General features: G+C 41.4%; 1 protein-coding gene across 1 annotated transcript in view; it reads right to left on the bottom strand.

The window, feature by feature from the left end:
* The window catches only part of TOX3 (TOX high mobility group box family member 3), a 101903-nt gene that overhangs the window by 25302 nt on the left and 53893 nt on the right, over positions 1-22708 (bottom strand). The window contains exon 2 of the mRNA XM_035120017.2: positions 5709-5774. Coding sequence (XP_034975908.2) covers positions 5709-5774 — 66 coding nt within the window. The remainder of the gene's footprint in view (positions 1-5708; positions 5775-22708) is intronic.

Consider the following 22708-nt stretch of genomic DNA (forward strand, 5'->3'; position numbering starts at 1 on the left):
TGAACATGCCTTGTATTTCCATCATATTCCTGACTTTCTCCCTAATGCATCCTCCTTGCAACTGTTCTCTCCACCTTCCAGCTTCTTACATTCCCTTTGCCCAGTTAGCTGGGGTTTGTGAACAGACCTGCGCTCTCTGAGAAATTGTAATGGTTCTGGATGTGTGCTTGTTTCAGAGGCTGAAGACTAAATTCACTTGTGTGTCTGTCTGAAATTCTAAGGGTTTGCTTGTGTGTGTGTGTGTGTGTGGAGGGGGGTACTTTTAAATATATTTTGGCTTAAGGACAGTGGCGGAGCTTCATGCTCCAGCACTGGGGGGCAGAGAGCAGGTGGGGATGGGGCTGGCATGCATCCCGGGGGCAGGGCACATTGCCCTGAGGGGCGTGGCATGCGTCCTGGGGGCGCGGCGCACCACGATGGCACCCTGCCGGGATTGCACTGCCGGGGGTGGTGCGCTCTCCCCGCATTCTCCTTCCTCCACCAGTGCTTAAGGGTTTTCATTTTACTTCAAATAAAATTTAAAAGATCCTTGGCACCATGTCAGACACTGGCTTGGGTGCTCCTGGGACCATCAACCACCTTGTATTTATATGTAACTTGAACCCGGATAACCTGGGAATTTCACTGCCACCATCCCAATGTTTGTGGGGGACAATCTGTGGTGAGCTGATGTATACTGGGAAGCTCTTACTTCCTCACTTGGGGTGAATTCACTGCAGAGAGACCAGGAAACCAATGGTACATGTGCCTCTCTCGCTCAAAGAGACAGTCAGTGATAGAAATGTCCAAAATGGTGGCTTAGTTTTTTAAGATACCCTGTTCACCTCCAAATGTTGCTGGACTAGAACTCCCAGCACCTCTAGCCATGGGCCACGTTGTTTGGGTCTGATGGGAAATAAAGTCCAACAACAACCCACAGTTTCCCCACTCTTGTTTTAACCCCTTTGGTGGCACAATAGCCTGGGAATTGCTAATCTGGTCACATGTTCATAAGCAATTACCAGCTGCTCGGGATCAACAGCAGGAGAAAGGTATCGCCTTCATGCTTGTACATTTGTCAGAAATATCTGGTTGGCCACTGGGAGATGCAGAACACCAGAGTATATGGCTCTCATCTATAAGGGTTCTTCTCATGATATTCTTAAGACATAATTAACCTATGGAACAATAACCTCAATTTAAAGACCACTTGATCATCTCCATGTGTTCTGTGGGTTTTCAGTACATGCCATGGCTACTGAGGCAGTCTGCAAGGTGCAGCTGCTGTATGGCAACAGAGAGGGGAGAGGAATTCCTACTATTCCAGTGCTGGGAGACATGCCACAGTCAAAGCTACAGTAGTGCATGGTTGCTGAGTGGATAGTTGCCTCTAGTGGCATCAGCAGCCTGTGATCATGCCAATGCAACTGTCAAGTGGAACTATGTGATTTCACAGAGTGGCCTGTGACACTGCTCACTCCACTACTGCAGAAAGGTAAAGCTGGGAATTCTGTCCCCACAGCCATAGTGGCCACTCCTGGCTTGGGGGAAGAGTAATAGCTTTGCAAATAGAAGGTCTCAGGTTCAATCCCTGGCATCTTCTGCTAGGGCTTGGAAAGACCCCCTCCCTGTCTGAAACCCTAGCAGTACTTAATAATATGAGCTAATGGTCTGATTCCTTCATGCAGTTGGTATAGTCCTGTGTCCCTGTGCCTATGAACCACCTTGCCAGCTTCCACTGCTTCTGCCCACTGTCCTATCTCATAAACACTAACAAGCTACTGGGGAAATAAGCAGAAGACTCCAAACTTCAAAAAAGTAATTTGTATGGCAGACAGTGTGTTGCTTTCAAGCACACAGGGGTGGGTGGATCTGTCAATTTAAGGTTTTCTCCATTTCTCATATATCCAATCTTACATTCAGTTCTCCACATTTCCATATCCAGTTTGTATTAAAAAAAGTTACCATGAACATCCACCAGCATTTTAAGTGCACATTTCTTCCAACATACAGATTTTTTTCAAAGCCATTTCCCCTAATATAATGCATTTTTGTGTGTTATTTTCATATTCTCAGCCCTGTACAGTGAGGTTTTTAATGTTTGAGGTTTTTTGTGTGTTTTAATACTTTGTTGGAAGCTACCCAAAGTGGCTGGGGTAACCCAGTCAGATGAGTGGCATATTATTATTATTATTATTATTAATTATTATTATTATTATTATTATTATTATTATTATTATTATTACTACTACTACTACTATATGTGCATTACTTGGGCATTGCAAAATTCAGAGAAATCCACATTTTGAAGGATGGCTGTGTATCGGTTTGCATATCGCTTCCGAATTAGGTCGGTTTGCCTTTAAAAGTGAACCAAATCAGATTTCTTCCCCAACCCTGCAAGTGTGCAATACTACTTTGAGATTTGTCAGCCTACACTGGCTTAATTCTTTACTGCAAAAGTGGAGGCTTGGGGTGCAGGAGAAGGGACCCTTCCTTTAATGCATTATTTACATTGTCTGAAAGAATGACTTAATGCCAGTTAATTTAAAAATGATATGTTCAGTGAAAGATCTCATTAAGTGCTGGAAATTGTCATCCTTCAAACTGTTAATGATGATATAAATTAATAACCGCTTGAGAGAAAATGGAAACTGAAACACACACACACACACACACAGACAAAGAAAGGGGGGTGGAACCTTCGCTTGCATATAAAACCTGTCAGCTGTCATTATTGGTCTCACACCAGAAATGATGAGGCAACACAGAGCTACAGTCTGCAGGAGTAATACTGACAGAGTCTTAAGAGACTTAAGCAGTCTTTCCTCAGTGCACAGTGAGCAACATGTACAAAGATTGCAACTTAATTCTGGTTCTGAAAGCTTTCTCTTACATTAGGGATGCATTTACTGATGCCTCGTAGGAAGAGGGGGCATCTTCATAGTGGGGAGGTGTGAAGTTCACCAACACAAAAGGATGGATTGGCCATGGAAGGCGGATGGCTAATGAACATAACCCTATGGCTACATTTGCCGTTACGTTTGGCACTAATGTGGTCTAGTAACAGATGCAATGGTAATTTGCGAGTCATTTGCTACCCCATTACTGCTTAATGAAATCTAACATATCACATTAACAATATGGATAAACACTCATTCCTGATATGTGGCATTTGGCTGTTTTCATTACTGCAGTAATTAACACTTGAAATATTATTTCAATAAATATTTAAGGTGCTTCAGGAATTAATGGTGGGGGGGAAGCCTGGGTCACTGCCATCACGACACAGAAGCAAGTTGCAACAAAAAAGGTGACATGTCAATTTCTCATCTTAGAGATGGTCTTGTAATGCTAATTCCACAATGACTGCTGCATGCATGGCATTATATTAAAAGAAGCAGCACCAGCACGGATTTTCAGATTTGAGATGTCCACACTCAAAATACTGATGTTCACTTAAAAGTAAAAGCTGCGTAATTGAATTTGCTTATAGGGCAGTAATTGCAGAGTTATCCTCATGCTGCAGTGCAAATATTAACACTCAATCTTATTCCACTCCTTCAGTGTAATTAAACCAATAGTATAAGCTTTAAGCATGACATGGAGGAGGCAGCTGGATTAATTTCGAGAAGGGAACATTCCATGTTAAAAAAGAGAGAGAAATAAATCCATAATGCTTCCAGACATGTACAACCAAACTATACAATATTACAGCATTTTCTCAAAAAAGATATTTATCACGTTAGTAATATCTTCTTACAAGCATGTGGGGTGGGGAGCAGTATCTTGTAAACTAGTAATGATTTATTTAGGTTTTTTAAAAAAATAAGAATTCAAAACATCAAACTGTATCTCATGCCATGATTGCTGAAGTAATGTATGGATAAGTGGGTCAAATGAATGCAATCTAAATGGGGGGAAACCTCATAGTGAAGTAGTCTTATTCCAAATCACAGGGACTATTCACATTGTAAGAAGTGCCTGAATGGCATGTAATTTGATGGTGAAGAAAGGTACCATTATGTCCAGAACAGTATAATGTTTTTAAGGGGTCATGTTACCAATCACAATTTTAAGAGCTATTAACTTTTCATACATTTCTCTCTTAGATTTCTTTAGGAGAGCTAGGGCTTGGGTGGGGGGGATAACTCCACCAACCCTCAACAAAAACTGTGTGTGTGGTTAAATGCCATCTGCACTGAAATGTTCAAAACATTTGTTCCTTTTGATAAAAATGCAAATCTGGAGAGCTGTTGTATCAACATATAACAGCCAATGTCTGACACGGTGAATTATCACAGCTGGAATTAAATTGTCTTTGAACAGCTGCTGGCAGTAGAGCTTTCATCAATGTTTGATTCAAATGGAGGAATGAAATTCTACAGAATGAAACATCATGTTGTCATTACAGATGGGGGTTTGTGTTCATTATCACAACTAACGCTGGAGCTGGTGCCAAGCAATCCTCTCTTATCTAGGCAGTCTTGTTGGAAGGAGAAAGAGAGAGAAAGAGGCAGAAGGCAGCCATTGTTTTAAAAAGCTGCTCATAAAAATACTATTTGGAATATAACCACAGCTACTGTAGAATTGCCCCCACCAATATTTTTTTCTCCTTATACCCTCACTCCCCACTGGGGAGAATGCTGTTTTGGACTCAAAATGGTCAACCCACTCCACATTTTATTAATCTCAAGACTTTTTTTGCCCACGGTGTTGACCTCAAGCAGGATTCAGTTGCTGCCTACTACTTGCTGTCACCTTCATTCTCTACCATGTGCAATCTCTATATTTCTGTAACTAAGAAAAGGAGAAGGAGGGGCAGGCACACCCATGGGGGTAATGGCTGCATATGATTTTGTCCTGATTGCAAAGGCATTTGCTTTGGCCAAAAACAGTACAGGATGGAACTGATCTCACTACCACTGCACTGACATCCTTTAACTGGCTGTCAGGGGGGAGAGGAGAGAGAGAGAGAGAGAGAGAGAGAGAGAGAGAGAGAGAGAGAGAGAGAGAGAGAGAGAGAGAGGAGAGAAGAACTACAAGAACAAAGTGGTTGGCATCCCTTTCTGCTTACTACCCCACTCCCACCTCTCGCCCTCCCAGGCTAGAGGCCAAATTCATCACCTCTATGACCTAGTCAGGCCCCATCAATTCAGATCTATGGTTTCTTCTTAAGCCTGCTGTTGAACACTTTCCACTGAAAGACTCTTCCTCATTTCCCCAGGAAACAAATGATGCCACCAACTGTGCTGCTTTCCTTTTGTTTTCGTAATAGTGTTAAGAACCCAAATTAAAAATAAAATGTTTGTATCCATGACCATAATTAGCGCATTAGCTTCTAATGACTGCTACTCTGTTTGCTTTAAAGATGTACACCTACTGTGCCTTTCATTTGTTTCCTTCTGGTTACATTTTTAGGGGGAGGGAGGCGTTGTTTTCCCACGTATGTATGTGTATATATATAGAGAGAGAGAGAGCAGATTTGCTTCTATTGACATGCTATGTAAGTAACAGTCTAACAGACAAGTAAATTGACTGGTAATGGAGAGCTGTCAGGTTATTTTCTCTCTCATTAAAGTCTGTATTTTGCGCTCCATAAAACAGAAAACCCAAAAATCAGCACTTTGCCCGTCATCCACTGAAAAGTCTGTAAAAATTATCAAAGCAAATGTCAGGGTTTGAGCATTAGGTGGGAAACGGGGGAGAGAGAGAAATTCAACGCCTACCTCGTTTGCAGTGAGAAATGCATTGTTGGCCTCGGCCATGTTCATGTAGTTATTGTTGTTGCCGAACTGAAAAAAAGAGAAAGAGACGCCTACATTTTAACAACATATACCACAACGAAAACAGTCAAGTTCTGAATAAATAGAAGACTTTAAACACAAAGGACATTATGACTTAATTTGCAATACCCTAACAATATCAGACAACCCCCATTCACTCCAAAAAACAAATGTTACAAGGACAATTGAAAATGTAAGCTGGGTGATTTATAAAATTACATTGCCATACTCTGGGCCCTTCTTATGTTTCCAAGCAAGTACCATGTGCCATTGAGGTTCACTGGAGCTCCATGTAGAAAACTGGTTCTTAGAATGACTGGCACACAAACATAGAGTTCATTGGACCTCCACAGGAGTTATGGTAGCCACATATGCATCACCAAAAGAGAGGAAAGGAAATTATGTGGATATTGATAAATTTTGCACGTGCTGATAATGAGTATGAGTATATATGCCAATTTAAAAATAATCCCTACAATTTAAAGAGAAATACAGTGCATCCCACTATAATGCCAATCTGCCCAGATGCTAACTGTTGATGGTCCACTTCAGGGCCCCTCCTGCTCTCCCTTTGTGGTGGTTATCTTTAAATCAGACTTTGAATAGGCATCTCTTCAAATAGAGGACACCTCCAAATAGAGGGCTGTCTTCTGTGAAATAGGGCTTATGGTTACCCTACAGAGAGGGAATACAGAGACATGGGAACTTGTATCAATCCAGAGCAGATCATTGAGTCAATACAAAATTGGTTGACACTGGCTCAACAGAGTTTCAGATGGGAATATTTGCCACCACAGATGCATGGTGACTGCGGCCAGTGCAGGGAAGACTGAGGAAATCTGCACAGGAGATTGTTTTTGGGCTGAATCAGGCCACAATTTTATTGATTACCGGTAAGAGTAGGCATTGAACATATACCCAGCATCAGGCAGCCTGCATGCTGGCTGACAGGAACCCAGTGGGTTGACCCTGTGTTGGGGAGTCGCACCCAACATGGATCAGGTGCCACAATCCCCCACAGGCCTGCCATTGGGAGAAGTGCTTTGGCCCATTGGTCCCCCCCCCCATATGGACTCCTGGACAGAGTCACCCATTCCTAGACCCCTTTAATGGGATACCCACATGACTAAACATCCAGCCCAATGCCTTATCCACTAAAGTTGTGACAGTTGCTAAGAGGTAGGTGAAAACCTGCAAGCCAGCCAATCTGCTTGCAGGAGAAAATTCCTCTCTGGCCCCAAATATGGTGACCGATTAACCACAGCAAGGTCCTTACACCAACTTGCCCGCTCCCCCACTGAGCGGGCCCCAACAGTATGGATGGGTGGGAGGTAAATCCCACATTGAATAGCCAAGAGGGTGGGCTGCTCCACATTGCCCTCCTAAATACACAGGGATGGACAGATCACAGCCCTCCATGCCCATGCCTGGCCATGAAGAACAAAGGCAATCATTCCTGGATCCAGTTCAACCGTTCAGCCAACGCTGCCCCCCACCAAGCCCAAGTGAGTGGATATTCTCAACCCTATTGGAAGAAGAGGCAGACTGAAAACTTGGGACTTCCAGCAGAACTCTGCCTCTGAGCTACAACCCCGAGTCCTTGGGGAGAGCCTAGGCTAATTATTGTGCAAGCTATTCATATGGCCAGGCCACAAATACTGTGGTCTGTCTTTCTTTTGAAATGAAATCTGTAAAGTTGTGCTGGCAGTACATAAGAACTGCCTTGCAAGATCTTGCCAAAGTTAATCTAGTCCATTGTGCAGCCTAATAATAATAATAATAATGGTGGCTGAGATATTTTCATTCCCTACTTCTGCAGTCACATTCGGAGTGGGGTACAAAAACAGAGCTAAATATCTATATCCCATAATACAAAATGTCTATACATACAATAAAACAATAATGTAAGTTAAAATAAACAATCCCACTCCATATATAATAAAACAGCTTTGAAAAAGAGGCAGCAATATGATCAATCAACCTTGCTGAAACAAATGGGGTTTCAATTTCTGTCTTAAGCTACATGAAACTCACTTGGAAAGGCATTCCAGAACCACTGTGCCACTACTGAAAAGACCCTGGTCTCTTGTTCTGTCAAATCCCACAAAATGGCAGAAAGGACCTCTGAAGCTGATTTTAGGACATGGGCAGGTAGTTATGGGAGTGCGGTGGTAACTGCAACTGACAGACCCACATACTACCCTTTCTGGCTGTTTGCTTATTGATAGAGACGGTAGAAGAGATGTTTGTTATGTCATTTGTTAGCTGGGATAAGCCAGTTTGGCATAGTGGTCAAAGTGCCTAAGCATGGACCTCCCCCAACCCTAGTCAATACCCTAACGATGACCACTTCCATCTTTTGGAAGACTTACCAGCTAAGAAACAGCAACATATTAACATGCAATCTCCACTCAGCCATGCCACTCACAGACTTTTGGAAGATAGTGTGGTAGTAAAGTGGTTAGAGTATCAGAGTAGGGTTTGGGAGAGCTAGGCTCAATATGCTACTAAGCCATGAAGCTCACTGGGTAATCATGGACCTATCACTTTCTTTCTTTCTTTCTTTCTTTCTTTCTTTCTCTCTCTCTCTCTCTCTCTCTCTCTCTCAACCTGACCCACCTCATATGGATGTGGGGATAACATAGTTGGAGAGAAAACCATATATGCTACCCTGAGTTCCTTATGCTACCCTGAGTTCCTTCAATGAACAGCAGGATAAAAATGTACTAAACTATCAGACAAAACTCCTTAGAAAAACTTCTGTATCACTTGAAACCATGTAACACATTCGTGTACTTCACCATGTGATTATTCAACAGATATGAATTCACTGAAAGGCGGTGTTTGGAACGATACACAAATTCTGCCTCCAAGTTTCTCGGGTGCTAAGATCAGCAGAGGGGTGCTTCTTGATAGTTCCTCCCCCATCAGAGGTTCGGGGAGTGGTGGCCCACGAGAAGGCATTCTCTGAGGTGGTCCCTAAGTTGTGGTACTCCCTCCTCACAGATGTGTGCCTCTCACCTTCATTACACAGCTTCTAGTAAATGCTGAAGAAGCACATTTTTACCCTTGCTTTTGACACTGGATGTGAATTATTTTTAGGACACACATTATTTTTGTACAGTGGTACCTCGGTTTATGAACACAATTGGTTCCAGAAGTCTGTTCATAAACTGAAGCATTCATAAACTGAAGCAAACTTTCCCATTGAAAGTAATGGAAAGTGAATTAATCCATTCCAGACGGTCCGCGGAGTAAGCGTTCATAAACTGAAGCAAACTTTCCCATTGAAAGTAATGGAAAGTGGATTAATCCGTTCCAGACGGGTCCGCGGAGTACTTAAACTGAAGCGTTCATAAACTGAAGCATGGGTGTAATTGGTTCCAGAAGTCTGTTCATAAACTGAAGCGTTCATAAACTGAAGCAAACTTTCCCATTGAAAGTAATGGAAAATGAATTAATCCGTTCCAGATGGGTCCGTGGCGTTCATAAACCGAAAATTCATAAACCGAGGTGTTCATAAACCGAGGTTCCACTGTACTTGCAAGCTATTTTAAACAGTTCTTAATATTATGCTTTAATGTTTTAACCTGCCCAGGGACCTTAGGGTGAAGGGTGAGTAATTAATTATAATTATAATTTGGACATGCAAGCCATTCCTTGATTCTGTAACCAGTGACAAAGTGACAAAAATGCAGACTGGTCCTTTGAAAACTAGGGATCAAGTGCCCTGGGATTATCACTTTCCTTTCTGTGGAGGGGCTATACCTCTCTTAGAGGTAGCTACAGGCAGTTGCCTCTATACTCTAGAAGTGCCTCTTCTTCTACTCCTGCCCTCTCTCTATCCTGACAAATGTAATCACTGCAAATCACGAAAAGTCTCCCTTCCGTAGCTCATAGGACTGAATGATAGGAGAGGAGAAACACACTCTGCCTCATTTGAGAAATGCATTGTGCAGGAAAGCTCAAGTTTCCAGTTCGGAGCCAAATTGCAAAGTATAAAAATCTTGGACATATATGGATGTATCTTTATATTTGTTCCGAAAGCCATATTGGCATTTCACAAGCTTTGGTTTTCAGGAATAGAACCCACTAGCAGGTGATTCTCTCGCCAGCTAGAACAATAAGCCAGGAAGATTCAAGCAAAGCCAAATAAACTATCATTCCAATTTCAGAAGAAGACGGGATAAGCTTTACTTGGCATTAATTGTTGACGGAGGCTTAAAAAAAATAGGAGTTTAATATTAATATTTTAGGAATCATTAAAATAACTTGTTGATTGTTATCACTAGATGAAGAACTGCTCCTTTATACCAACTGAGATCAGTGGTCCATCTTGCTAAGTGTGGTTTACAAAGATGGGTGTCAGCAATTCAGAGGTTCAGCCAGTCTTCCACGGCCCTGCCTGGAGATGCTGGGGATGGAACCCAGGGCCTTGTGCAGGCAAGCTTTCATCACCAAGTAGTCAAAAGACTATGTCAGGAGTCCATCCTCTCTTGGTTGTGTGACTCAAACATATGCTTTGCTTTGGTGAATCTTGTTTAACAAATTTAGCCAGAGGGCAACCATGTTAAGATGTTTTTCAAACACTTTTTTTTTTTGCAACAACAACAACCACAAAATCTCCCAAAGGAATTTGCAAGCAGCTGCTTACTCCTTCACAGACTTTACTAAGTTGTGAACAGCGAAGATGATTCACAGCACTACAAAGTGCTGTGCATGTTAGCTCATTATCACTGCCCTACAACCACCACCATATACTGGAGGATAGTGCACGCTGCAGCAGGGTACCTTTTTCAGACCCAGGGCCGCATTTCCTTCTGTGCCACCTTCTAAGTGATGGGTGGAGAAACAAATGCAAATTTGACCTCTGTAGAGTGTTATGGATGCCAGGGAGGGCATTAGGTTTGGGGCCTCTTGAGTGCCTGTAGTTTGCATGCCTATACAGCAGGGGTCAGCAACCTTTTTCAGCCGTGGGCCAGTCCACCATCCTTCAGACCCTGTGGTGGGCCAGACTATATATACTGTATATATATATTTGGGGAGGGGGTGAACGAATTTCTATGCCCCACAAATAACCCAGAGATACATTTTAAATAAAAGCACACATTCTACTCATGTAAAAGCACGCTCATTCCTGGACCATCTGCGGGCTGGATTGAGAAGGTGATTGGGCCGCATCCGGCCCCCGGGCCTTAGGTTGCCTATGCCTGCTATACAGCAATTTCAAACAGCCACCAGAAGACCAATTTTTACGTGAATTGCTCTTGAGATCTTAGATAGTGTCTACCTGGGAGCACTGGAAATCTCCTGACATATGTTTCAGGTGTTTCTTCATGTTTGTTTTTTAAAGATACATGTTAAGTACAGTCAGGAGAAAGCTGCAAGGCAGCACATACTTCTCTGTGTTACTCAAGGCAGAATCATAATCCTTTTTGGTATCACAAAGTGCTTTCCCCACGAAGACTCTTCTGTCATGGGAAAGCCCAAACCCAACACTTGCAAAGCCTTTAAAACTGGATTGGCTGATCTCAAATTCCCTTGTATATCCACTGCAAAATGGCATCAGTCTTGCAGTAGGTGTAGTATTTGCAAGATTACAAATGATCCAGAGACTGGATTAGAAGAAACAAACTTTACTTAGCAGCATGCTGCTACCAAACTATATACAAAACTACAACTAGTCAGATCTTGGCATCCTCCCCCTGCTGTTCTCATCCAGAACCCATTTCCCTCCAGTACAAACATTAGTACCTGCTCACATTATACTGGGCGTGGTAATTGTATGAACTCACCCAAAACACCTTCCACCTCGATGCCAAAGTAGCAAAACACTGAAAATATCAGTTCTCTTGAACTCTGGAAATCTCAGCTGGTGTAAATTGCAACAGTTTTTTAACACAGAGAGACCTCTCTGAAGTAAATGAATGCTACAGTGATTCTATGTTTGTAGCAACTCAAATTTATTGCAAGTGCATAAATCACAAGTAGTCCAAAATACAAGATTGGGAACTGGAAATACATAATATTCTGTGGTTTTATTTATGTTTTTAACGTAAACTGTACCTGCTTTAAGTATGTGTTTTTGGGGACCTGTCCTGGAGCCATTTGATAAATAAACATAGCCTATGAAAATCCCTGAAGGCCAGAGAGGTCTGTACCTGAGGTTCCCCATATCAGAGTTAACCAATGGCATTCAAACAGTGTATTTAATTACTCTTATTAGATGCACAGTGATGAATCCTATTAGTTCTACAAACAAATACTATTGGTGATTTATAATTAATTATCCCAGTGGGATTTTTGTTGGTTATATGTGGCCTCTTTCTACAGAAAATTAAGCCTACCATAGTTAGACAGATCTTCATCTAGACCAGGGTAGAGAACTTTTGGCTCTGCAGATGCTGCTGAAATACAACTCCCCAGCAAAGATGGCCAGTGAGATGTATAGTTCAGCAACATCTAGAGGGCCAAAGGGTGTCTGCACCTAATCTACAGAATAATCTGCTCTGACCCCTTTACCCAAGACCCCTAGGGTCTTGGGTAAAGGCCTTTTCCAATACTGCTAACTGGTATCCTTTTAAGTGAGTTGTTGCAAATTAAACCTGATATCTTCCTGTACACAAAGTATGTGCTTTACTACTGAGATACAGCCTATGTAATTATTTTTGTAAGAAACTCTCTCATTCTACTGGCACAAAGAAAGAAAAACAAAAGAAGAACTAAGTTCTGAGCCAAACCTTTAGCAGCGGCTAGATAGACTATCTATCTAGGCTAGTACTGTCAACTCAGGTTGGCAGCAGCTCTCCAGGGCCTCAGAGGGAGGAGTCTTTTCTAACCTTTTCTGGAGGTGCTGGGGTTTGGATTTGGGACATAGCTGCCAAGTTTTCCCTTTTCTCACGAGGAAGCCTATTCAGCATAAGGGAAAATCCCTTAAAAAAAGGGATAACTTGGCAGCTATGATTTGGGACCTTTTGCAAGGCACACATATGCTGTCACATTACCTCCCATTTATGCTCCACTGATTCAGTGCTTCCCCTAGGATCATGCAGACTGTGTCTCTGGGATCTGATGCTCACATGGAAGACCCAGCTCACACTGTTGGGTTAAGGGAAAGTATTGCACTGCCTCTCTACCACAATAATAGTGCCTACCCAAAAGAAATCATAGCCTTCCCTGATGGATCATCATCATACTAATGATTTTTAGTAGAAATAATTGATTTCCTCTCTATGGTTTTATCTGCTGATATATCTGTATATCTCCATTGTTATCTTGTATATTTAGAGCAGGGGTGGGGAATCTCAAACCCATGGGTCAAACGCGGCCCCCTGGGCCTCTTTTTCTGGCCCTAGGAACACTCCCTTTCTCTAGGCCACAGTCCCTCTCCCAAAGCCACACCTTTCCCCAGCCTTGTTCCATGCCTCGTGTTTTTGCCTGTCCATAATGTATCATTGAAAAGTGTTAATATCACCCTCATTTTACAGTCTATAACTCCTTATTGTGAAAAAAAAAATCTATATTGAATGTGGTCTATACGTTTGACTAAATAAATAAACTAACCAGGGAAGACTAAAACCAGCACTTGTTGAAAAGGTCCATTGTGTCTCAGGTTACATCTACAAAGAATTATATTTAACTATATAATACACACACACACACACACACACACACAGTATAAATATGTCATTGATGCATTTCGTTTTTCAAAGCACCCACTTCACACATTCACAGTAATTTATTCCATCCCCCAAATCAAGATTTCATGGTGACTTTTTGCACACAGTCTTATTACTCATTACTCATTCAGGTGCTGCAAAAAGTGACACGATAGACTTTTGCGTGTCACTGAACCGAGAACAAACTAGGATTTACATGGAAAACACTAATGGTTCTTAAAAGAGCTGTTCTCTCAAATACTGCTTTATTTATAAACACACACACTCTAAAATGAATGAAAGAAAAGATAGATGAATAATAATAATAAAAAGCATCAGCACAGCCTGTACATGAGCTAAAATCCCAGAGAAATGCAGTAAAGTGCAGAATGTAGTACTGGCAACAGAGTCCAGCTTCCCAAGAACTATTGGGAAGTGTGGTGGAGTCTCCTTCTTTGGGGGTCTTTAAGCAGAGGCTTGACAGGCATATGTCAAGAATGCTTTGATGGTGTTTCCTGCTTGGCAGGGGGTTGGAATGGATGGCCCTTGTGGTCTCTTCCAACTCTATGATTCTATGATTCTATGATCCATTCAAGACTGGATTACTGCAATGTGCTCTGCATGGACCTTCCCTTGCGCTTGACATGAAAGCCACAGTTAGTGCTGAATGCTGCAGCACAATTACTGACAGGAATGAGATATTGTCAGCATATAACACCTTCACTCAGAGATCTGCACGCGTTGCTGACTTGATACCAGGCCAAGGTCAAAGTGTGACTACTGTATTAGTATATAAAGCCCTTACAGACAAGGCCACTTTATCTGCAAGATTGCCCTACTCCATATATGCCCACTCAACCACTTCAACCTTGGGAACTGGCACTCTTACAACAGATGCCACATATTACTTGTTCCACATTGGTAAGAACCCAACAAATTAGTGTGGCAGAATCTACACTTTGGAACTGTCTGCCTAAGGATATCATGCAGGCCCTTTACTGTACTCTTTTTAGTGCCTGGTAAAAACACTTTCCCCTAGATAGGCCTACCCAGGTATGTAGAATGTTGGTGCTTGTTTTGATCTGGTTTTAGTTTTGCTGATTTTTTTGAAGATTTCGTATCATTGTTTTTAACTGTTTTCACTGATAATTGTATTGTTTTATTCTCTTTGTAAAGTCACCTATTGATTTTTTTTTTAACAATCAAGCAGTGTATAAATTTTATGAAATAAATGATAACTAAAAAAACCATCCAAGTGCACTGCAGAACTATGAAATAGCACAGGAGAGCCTAACCACATGATTCAGGGCATCTGGAGAGCCAGGTGCCAACGGACTCCAATTCCCATCAGCCTCAGCCATTATGGCCAATGGTCAGGGATGATGGGACTGTAGTGGAGGGCAACAGGTTCTCCACACCTGCCTTAGTGGAGAATAACATTGTCCCAAAGGAAACTTACAGTCTGAACAGAAAGAGCATGCTGCCAATGTCTAGGGAGGTGGGTCATGCAGAAGGCCACATGGAATTAGACCAAGGGTCCATGCAGCTTTCAAACTGCATGTTTCCCACCCCAGATCTAGACAATAAATAATAATAAAAACCAGAGTGGAATAAGGACTGGGTAAGAAATCATTCTCTGAACTGTTAGCACATGAATGTAATTACTGTAGAGTCTACGGCTAATCAGCTGTGAATTGTATCCATTAATTAGTATCGGCCCTGGAGAAATGAAGGGAGGGAATCAGTAACAATGTTAACACTGAAAAGCTCTGCTGCCCTGCCGAAATGTGGGTCTCTTAGCATCTGAAGTCGAGCAGGTAGCTCCGAGTGGTACTCACCTGAAGCAGGAATTACAAAGTGCTTCTTGCATATCTTTTGTATCTATACAAGGTTTACTATTAATGGCTTTTAATTTAAAGAACTCTTGGTGATCAGCTGGGAGCAGCTATAAATCATGCTAAGTAGAACAAAAGGTTCCCATGTTTTGCTCCTAGTAAAATATTTGATTTGCAAGAGACAGGTCAAAAAGCTTAGCACAAAATGGTTCTTACACTGCAACCCACTATTTGCTGCTTTTGTTTGTACAACTCCCTTTTCATTTTAGTGGATTGAACACAGGGGAAGAACTCAATGAATTACAATTGTATTTCCCTAACCCATACCCCACTCTCAAGTTTTGGCCATCATTTAGCCAGATGATTGAACAAATAATTCGGAGCACATGGGATGGAAGACCAAGAATTGCATGTCACTGACCAGAATCACAGTCTTTAACATAGAGCCAGTGCAGTGGTTAGAGTGCCAGACCTGGGAGAGTTCAAATCCCCACTTGGCCCATGCATCTCACTAGGTAACTCTCAGCCTAACCTACCTCAGAGGGTGGCTGTGGGGATTACATGAGGAGAGGGAAAACCATGTACACCACCTTGAGCTTCTTGGAGAATAAAGGTGCAATATAAATGCAATGAATAAAATAAATAAACAAACAAACATAGGCTAAACAAATTGCCAATTGTTCATCAGGGCATTGCTTTGAACAGAAGAAAGCTAATGATCACTCAACGGTAATCTACTGCAAGAATTAAAAGCAGTCAAAATCAGTAAATTATTTAAAAGGCTATGGTCAGTTCTGGAAGGAAGGTGACGTAAGTGTCACAGTCAGCACCTTTGCTGTAAGAAAAATGGAAGCGGAGTGGCTTTGAAGGAAGAAGGAGCAGGGGAAAATGTAGTTAAGAATGAGGCCTTTTGCTAATTAAACAATTGATGGCCTTTTAAACTGTGGAGAGGGTATTGTTTTTGTTTGTTGCTATATTATGTATTTTTGTGTTTTATTTTGTAAAATATAAATATGTGATCCTCAGATGAAGGGCGGGATAGAAATTTTATTAACAAAAGTGTGATGATTAGGCCAGACTCAGATTTTTTCTGCCTGAAAATGAATAGGATAGTTATAGGTCTGCCTGAAATGAAATGGGGTGGCACCCCACCCTACCCTGAGCAATGGGGACCATGATCCGCAAAGCAAACTGCTAATTTCAGTCCATTACAAAGCTGTAAAGTTCTTTAGAACCAGGTGAATCACAGAATTTCAACTCCCCACCCAACCACTTCCAAGATTCAGATCCTAATGAGCCATTTATTATTATTATTATTATTATTATTATTATTATTATTATTATTATTAAAAAATAATAATACTTTAATTCTTATACCCCACCCATCTGACTGGGTTGCCCCAGCCACTCTGTTCTATTCAACAGAGGAGATAGGAGTCATGAACCCAGCCATTAACCATCAAATAACTCTTCCATATTTTCACAGCTAGGTTTGTAAGCAACATCTACAACTGGGGTGGGGAACCTTTTTAGCCTAAGAGCCACATTCTATTCTGGGCAAATTTCAGTGCTGGGTGGGGCCGGAGGCAAGAGTGGGAGGAACAACGAAATGCAAACTTGTTCCTTGACCTTTGTATGATAGGCTAGTTTCCACACACACTCAAAACACCCCTCTCTATCTACCGTTCAAACCAGTGATGTATTTACTGTATTGGAGTTCAAGGACAAATTGCAGCCAGGCAAAAAAACGTAAAATGTGAAGCAAGGCCAGCCAGGGGTGTGGCCCAGAGAGAGGGAGCGTGGTCTAGGGAGAATCCCAAAGGCCAAATGGAGAGGCCTTTGGAGGGCTGCATTTGGGCCATAGGCCTGAAGTTTCTCACACCTGATAAACAACATTCTTCAATAGGTTCCTAATATTTGTAATGCACTCGCAAGCTTAATCAACATATCCTGTTGCCCTTCCTTTCTCAGAGCCAGTTTTCACTTTCAGGGAGCCTGGTTGGCATCTTCAAGGGAGATTTGGAGAGCTGGCAGAATAGAATAGAATAGAATAGAATAGAATAGAATAGAATAGAATAGAATAATTTATTGGCCAAGTATCAACCATACTTGGAATTTTGCTTCGACTACATTGGAATGTAAGAAAAACTACCTCATACAAACACTATTCCCCTCACAATACAACAGCACAGTGAAAAAACCACATACCACCAACTGACCTCCCTTTCGCCCACAACTACAGATTCAACAATTTGATGGCACAAGGATAAGTGGGAGCTCTTGCCTCCACATTTACAATCATCCATTTGTGTGTGTGTGTGTGGTTTTTCTCTCATCTTTCACCATGAAGACCTGTTTCCGCTGATTATCACATTAGAATAGCCTTCTATCAGCAATGCAAGCCATCCTCAATGGTAATAGCCACTTATTGCTCAATGGCTGATGCACAGTAGTGCTGTAAACCTGAAGCTTCTTTCAGCTGTAAGAAGCCTAATGTACACAAGGATTCCCTACACTCATAGCCTTCCTTACTCACCCACTCCAGCAAAGGAGAAAGCTCCACACAACCTGCTTTCATAAATGTAAAGCTGCTGGCTCACTTAAGTGAATAAGTGAGAAAATTATGGATGTGTGTCACATGGAGCTGTGCACTGGAGTATGGGAATGTCGTTCAGTGCTATATATAATGCAGATATTTCCTACTATTTGTGCCGTTAGGTGTCAAACCCACAACTGGCTCATTACTTAAGTATAACTTCCTTTGAAAAGGACAATAGGCGGCAAGGGGTTATTTTGTTAATCTGTCTGGCCCAGGCAGCATTAGCTGCAATATCACAACTGAGAGATGCAACGTAACAAAAAAAGGGGGAGGGGGGACAGCACCAGCCATAACTATTGCATCTGATTATAAATATCCAAATAGGTATTTCAAGGATTAAGGCTGGTGGCTCCCGCCATACTGGTTTCAACAAGGCTTAAGCACTTTGCAAGGGATTGTGGATGATTAAATTGACAAAGATGCTAATGGAGTATTACATGTTAGCAAGTTAATTTTTTAAAAAAACAACAACACCCACATGCAACCCTAATAGCAAGTTTTTATTATCTTTATCTTCTTATTAAGTTATTTATGTAGGATCATATATTGTTATTATGTTGTGACCCATCTAGCAACAATTGGGTGAAAGGTGGGGTGTAAACACTGGGGGGGGGGAAGGGCCCTAATATGAGACATTTCATATACTTTCTTTTAAGCAACAAGCAATCATTATTCATCCATTCATCCCACCCACCCACCCTTCTCTGCTTAACAGTTCTTAGATTGTAGAGCTATGAATAGGGACTGGTTATTTGTATAAATATGTATATTCCTGATGTATCAATTGTGTAAAATTGCAGTCAGGATTAATTGTATCCATAGAATTATTGAGGTGGGGAAAACTAGAATTTGGTTCTTTTTTAAAAAAAACAAAAACAAAATTGGTATACAGTATTTCATATTATTCCAAAAAAATACCTTCTTCGAAAGCATTCACGCTCATAATATGTTTCTGTCTCCATTTTGTTAAACTCAAGTCATAAGAGGTTGAGCTATCCTTATGGGTAAAGGAAACATAATGATCCCAAAAGATGTAATTAAAGACCAGAACTAAATTACTTTACAGGTTTAACTACTGTATCTTAATAACTCCACTAGATAACATCTTTTTCAGCATTTGAGTGGGTTTCATTACGTTGCTGGATGTCTGATAAGGGCATGAATTAAGGATGAGTATTAGGGCTTTTTTATTTTTGTTTGTTAGCTCACCATGTTCATAGCTTCTCTGATTGAATGAAATGCCAAATTAAATTAATGGAGATGGTTAAGTCTAGTTTGCTGGTGGGAAGCCGCATGGAAAGTGGGACAGCCTAGACAATAAACTGTCTGTAATTAGAAGATGAGAAGCCGAATGCTGCTTCAATAAGATTATCCCAAACAACTACAACATACACTAACATTTTCTTGCCTACAATAACAAAAAAAGGCAAGCAAATCAAATGGAAAGTTTGCTTCAGCTGAGCATCTTAGTCATTGCAGTAGGTTTAGATAAAATATATTTTGTGCATTGTACAGCTTCCACTAGTCTTCACAATACAGTGGCCCAGTTCCCATGTGATGCTAAGCCAAACCATGGCTAAGCATGAATGAGCAAGTGTGTGGATAATCACAGCAAAAATGGCAGTCACTTCACTCTTTCACATGCTGCCATGCTACCTGGAGCCAGGGCCAGCCCAAGATATTTTGGCACATGAGGCGAAACCACACCTGCTAGAGTCATATTCCAGGAATAGTGTGTAAAGCCAAAATCACACATCAAAACTCATGGGGGGTTCAATGGCAGGTGGGGTTGAAAAAAACAGATTTCCCAGACGTCCGCTCCTGTTTTGTCCCCCTTTAAGTAGCCAAGTGCGTAAAGCTGAATGCACGCAAGTTAAATGTGTGTAAGTTGTGTTACCTGCATATATAATGGAAAGTCATTCATTAGAGCAAATGGGGCATGGCCCCACCAACCCCAGTCTACCCCCAGTTAGTCCACATCTCCATGGGGTGGCACTGGCTGTCAGCTTCCTTTATCTTTGTCTCACTGTCGCCATTGCAAAAGGTAGCAGGGAGGAGGATGGAGTCACAACTAGAATTTGTTGGCTCCACCTGTAATTAGCACTGGCTCCCTTGCTTTCCATCCAACCAGTCCTAATAAATACCAATCAGCAATGAATATATGCCACAGGTATGGATGGCTAATGAGCTTAGCTGAGAGTTTCAAGATATGGGAGAGATGGGTATATTTACAAGTCCTTTTGGCCATTAATCATTGTCTTTACCAAATGTGGTGTCCTACATTCTAAGGAAATGGGGATAGTCACTTTCAGCATTTTGCAGAAGCTTGCAGCTAGTCTTAAACTTCAGAGGCCTAAACCAGGGCTGAGAAGCCTTTAAAGATCAAATCCCCTCAGCAGGGGAATAAACCTGTGACCCTCCATATATTGTGGGGGGAGCCATAACTCAGTTAGCATTGGTCAATGTTCAGGGATGATGGGAGCTGGAGTCCAGCAACATTTGGAGGGCCCGGGTTACCTAGCCCTGAAATAAATAAAATAAGTGTATGTACCATTGTATTTATGAATGGAATCTTTAATTTCACAGTATTTCTCACAGATGTGATCATAAAAGAAGAAGTTGAAACATATAGGGTTGTATCCAATGCCAGCCCGACTGAGAGTAGGCCCAATGAAATTAATAACCAACTTAGGTCCCTTAATTTCAATAGGTCTACTCTGAATGAATCTTAGTTGGACACAACCCATAGTACTTAGTATGGAAGCAGAATATGTGGGTCTGGTGTTTACACTGACTTGGGCCTGTAGTAGGCTGTACCCTGTTCAGATCTTATATTGATGAGGCTACATCTCTCAGAGTGTAAGAAGAAAGTTGGCATGAAGGTGGGAGAGAAAGTGAAAGAATGAAGGAAGCATGGAATGTTGAAAGTTTTGACTTCGGCAATGCTGATTTTCCTGTAAAGCAAGTTTCTTATGGTTTCTTATAAACTGGGTTGTGACAACTTTCTGATCACCATAAAAAAGCTTTTAGTGCCATATGTAAGCAGAATGTGAACCCTATTGATCAATTCAGAATATATTCTGGTTGATGGGGATGTTCTCCAATGCAGTTGCTTTGTCTTAATAAACAGTCTTAAACAAAGCTTTACTCTAATCATAGTGTAAAGGCTTTATTTTCTTCAGCATTAGGTACTGCCATAATATTGTTTACTTGCCTAAAACCTGAGGGGGCTCTTGAAAAAAACACCCTCTGGTGAATCTCACCATACAGAGGGGCCCTGTTGTGAAGTCTGTTGGGTTTACCTGGTGGTACAGATGAAGGGCAACAGCCATGTTGCTCTACTAAGTGCTGGCATTTGAATTTCCCACAATACCCTGGAGCACCCTTACAGATGGGGTGCTCTGGGGAAAGTTAATTGATTCTCGAAAAGGTGTAATTGGGCAGTCAGTTGTTTGCTTTTTTTAAAAAAACCTAGGCAGCAGTGTTTGAAGATAGCTGTCTGAGCTATCTTATACCTCCCCACCCCTTTTTATTCACATGGACTGATTCCCATACTGATTTGCATACAGAAAAGTACCATACACTATCCAGGCCAGCATAAAAACAACCCTTCTGGCAGTGGTGCCCTCAACAGTATAGGTATGTATGAAGTGGCTCTTGTTAATTTCTTGTTAACTTCATTATTCCTGGACTAGTACTATTGATGCCACTGGAGGGAAGTTGGTTTGGAGGGGCACAGGTGCATAGTATGCCCCCCCAGTAACAAAGAAACATGAGAGATTGCCTTACACTCAGTCCACTGATCTATCTAGGCCAGGCATCCCCAAACTGCGGCCCTCCAGATGTTTTGGCCTACAACTCCCATGATCCCTAGCTAACAGGACCAGTGGTTGAGGAAGATGGGAATTGTAGTCCAAAACATCTGGAGGGCCGAAGTTTGGGGATGCCTGATCTAGGCTCAGGTCACATTCACATCATACATTTAAAGAAGTATCATACCACCTGAAAGAGTTATGGCTCCCCCCCAAAAAAAAAATTCCTGGGAGCTGTGGTTTGTTCAGGGTGCTGAGAGTTTTCAGGAGACCTCTGTTCTCCTCACAAAGCTACAATTCCCACAGTTCCCTTGAAAGACTGAGAGTTTGAGTATGGGAAGGGGAGCACTAGAAATTGGAAGTCCAAGGAAAGTGTTAGTGGTGGGTCCAGCCATCCTACTACCTGCCTGGGGACACCAAATGCTCACTCTGGCATTGCCAATCCTCTCTGAGCAATATGTTTTAAAGCTTCTTTTCAATTCAAGAATGTAGTGTATTTTTAAAAAAAAAAAAATCAGGGCAATGTCCTTTTAATGTGAACATTTACACATTCTCCCATTGCCTTCATTGCTCCTCTAATAAATGTATGAACTTCAGGTCCGTAATAGCTTTTAAAATATTACATGCATGCGCACACACACACACTTATAAAATAGACAAGACAGATATACTGTAAAGGGACTGAATCTCGTTTCTAAACATAATGACAGCATTTTATTCTAAGAATCCCAAGGAATGGTTTTCTACCACAGTATCTGAGATTACTGTAATATTTTCACACTTGAATTTCAAGGAATATATGATTATACTGCAATTGGACTATAAGTAGCTTTTCTTAGACTCTTATATCAAATTTCACTCACTTAAGCAAAAAATGTGAATTCTAATCTGAAATGTTATTTGGCTCAACTGCACAGTTTCAAATTATACTGAGTTATAAATGTAAAAAAAAATATAGGAAGTTTGAAGCAGATGTAGGTATTTTATTCATAATGAAAGATTAGTCAAGACATTTTTAGGCTAAACACAGCAGATGAAT

Source organism: Zootoca vivipara, chromosome 6 (genome assembly GCF_963506605.1).
Source record: "Zootoca vivipara chromosome 6, rZooViv1.1, whole genome shotgun sequence".
Classification (NCBI taxonomy): Eukaryota; Metazoa; Chordata; class Lepidosauria; order Squamata; family Lacertidae; genus Zootoca; species Zootoca vivipara.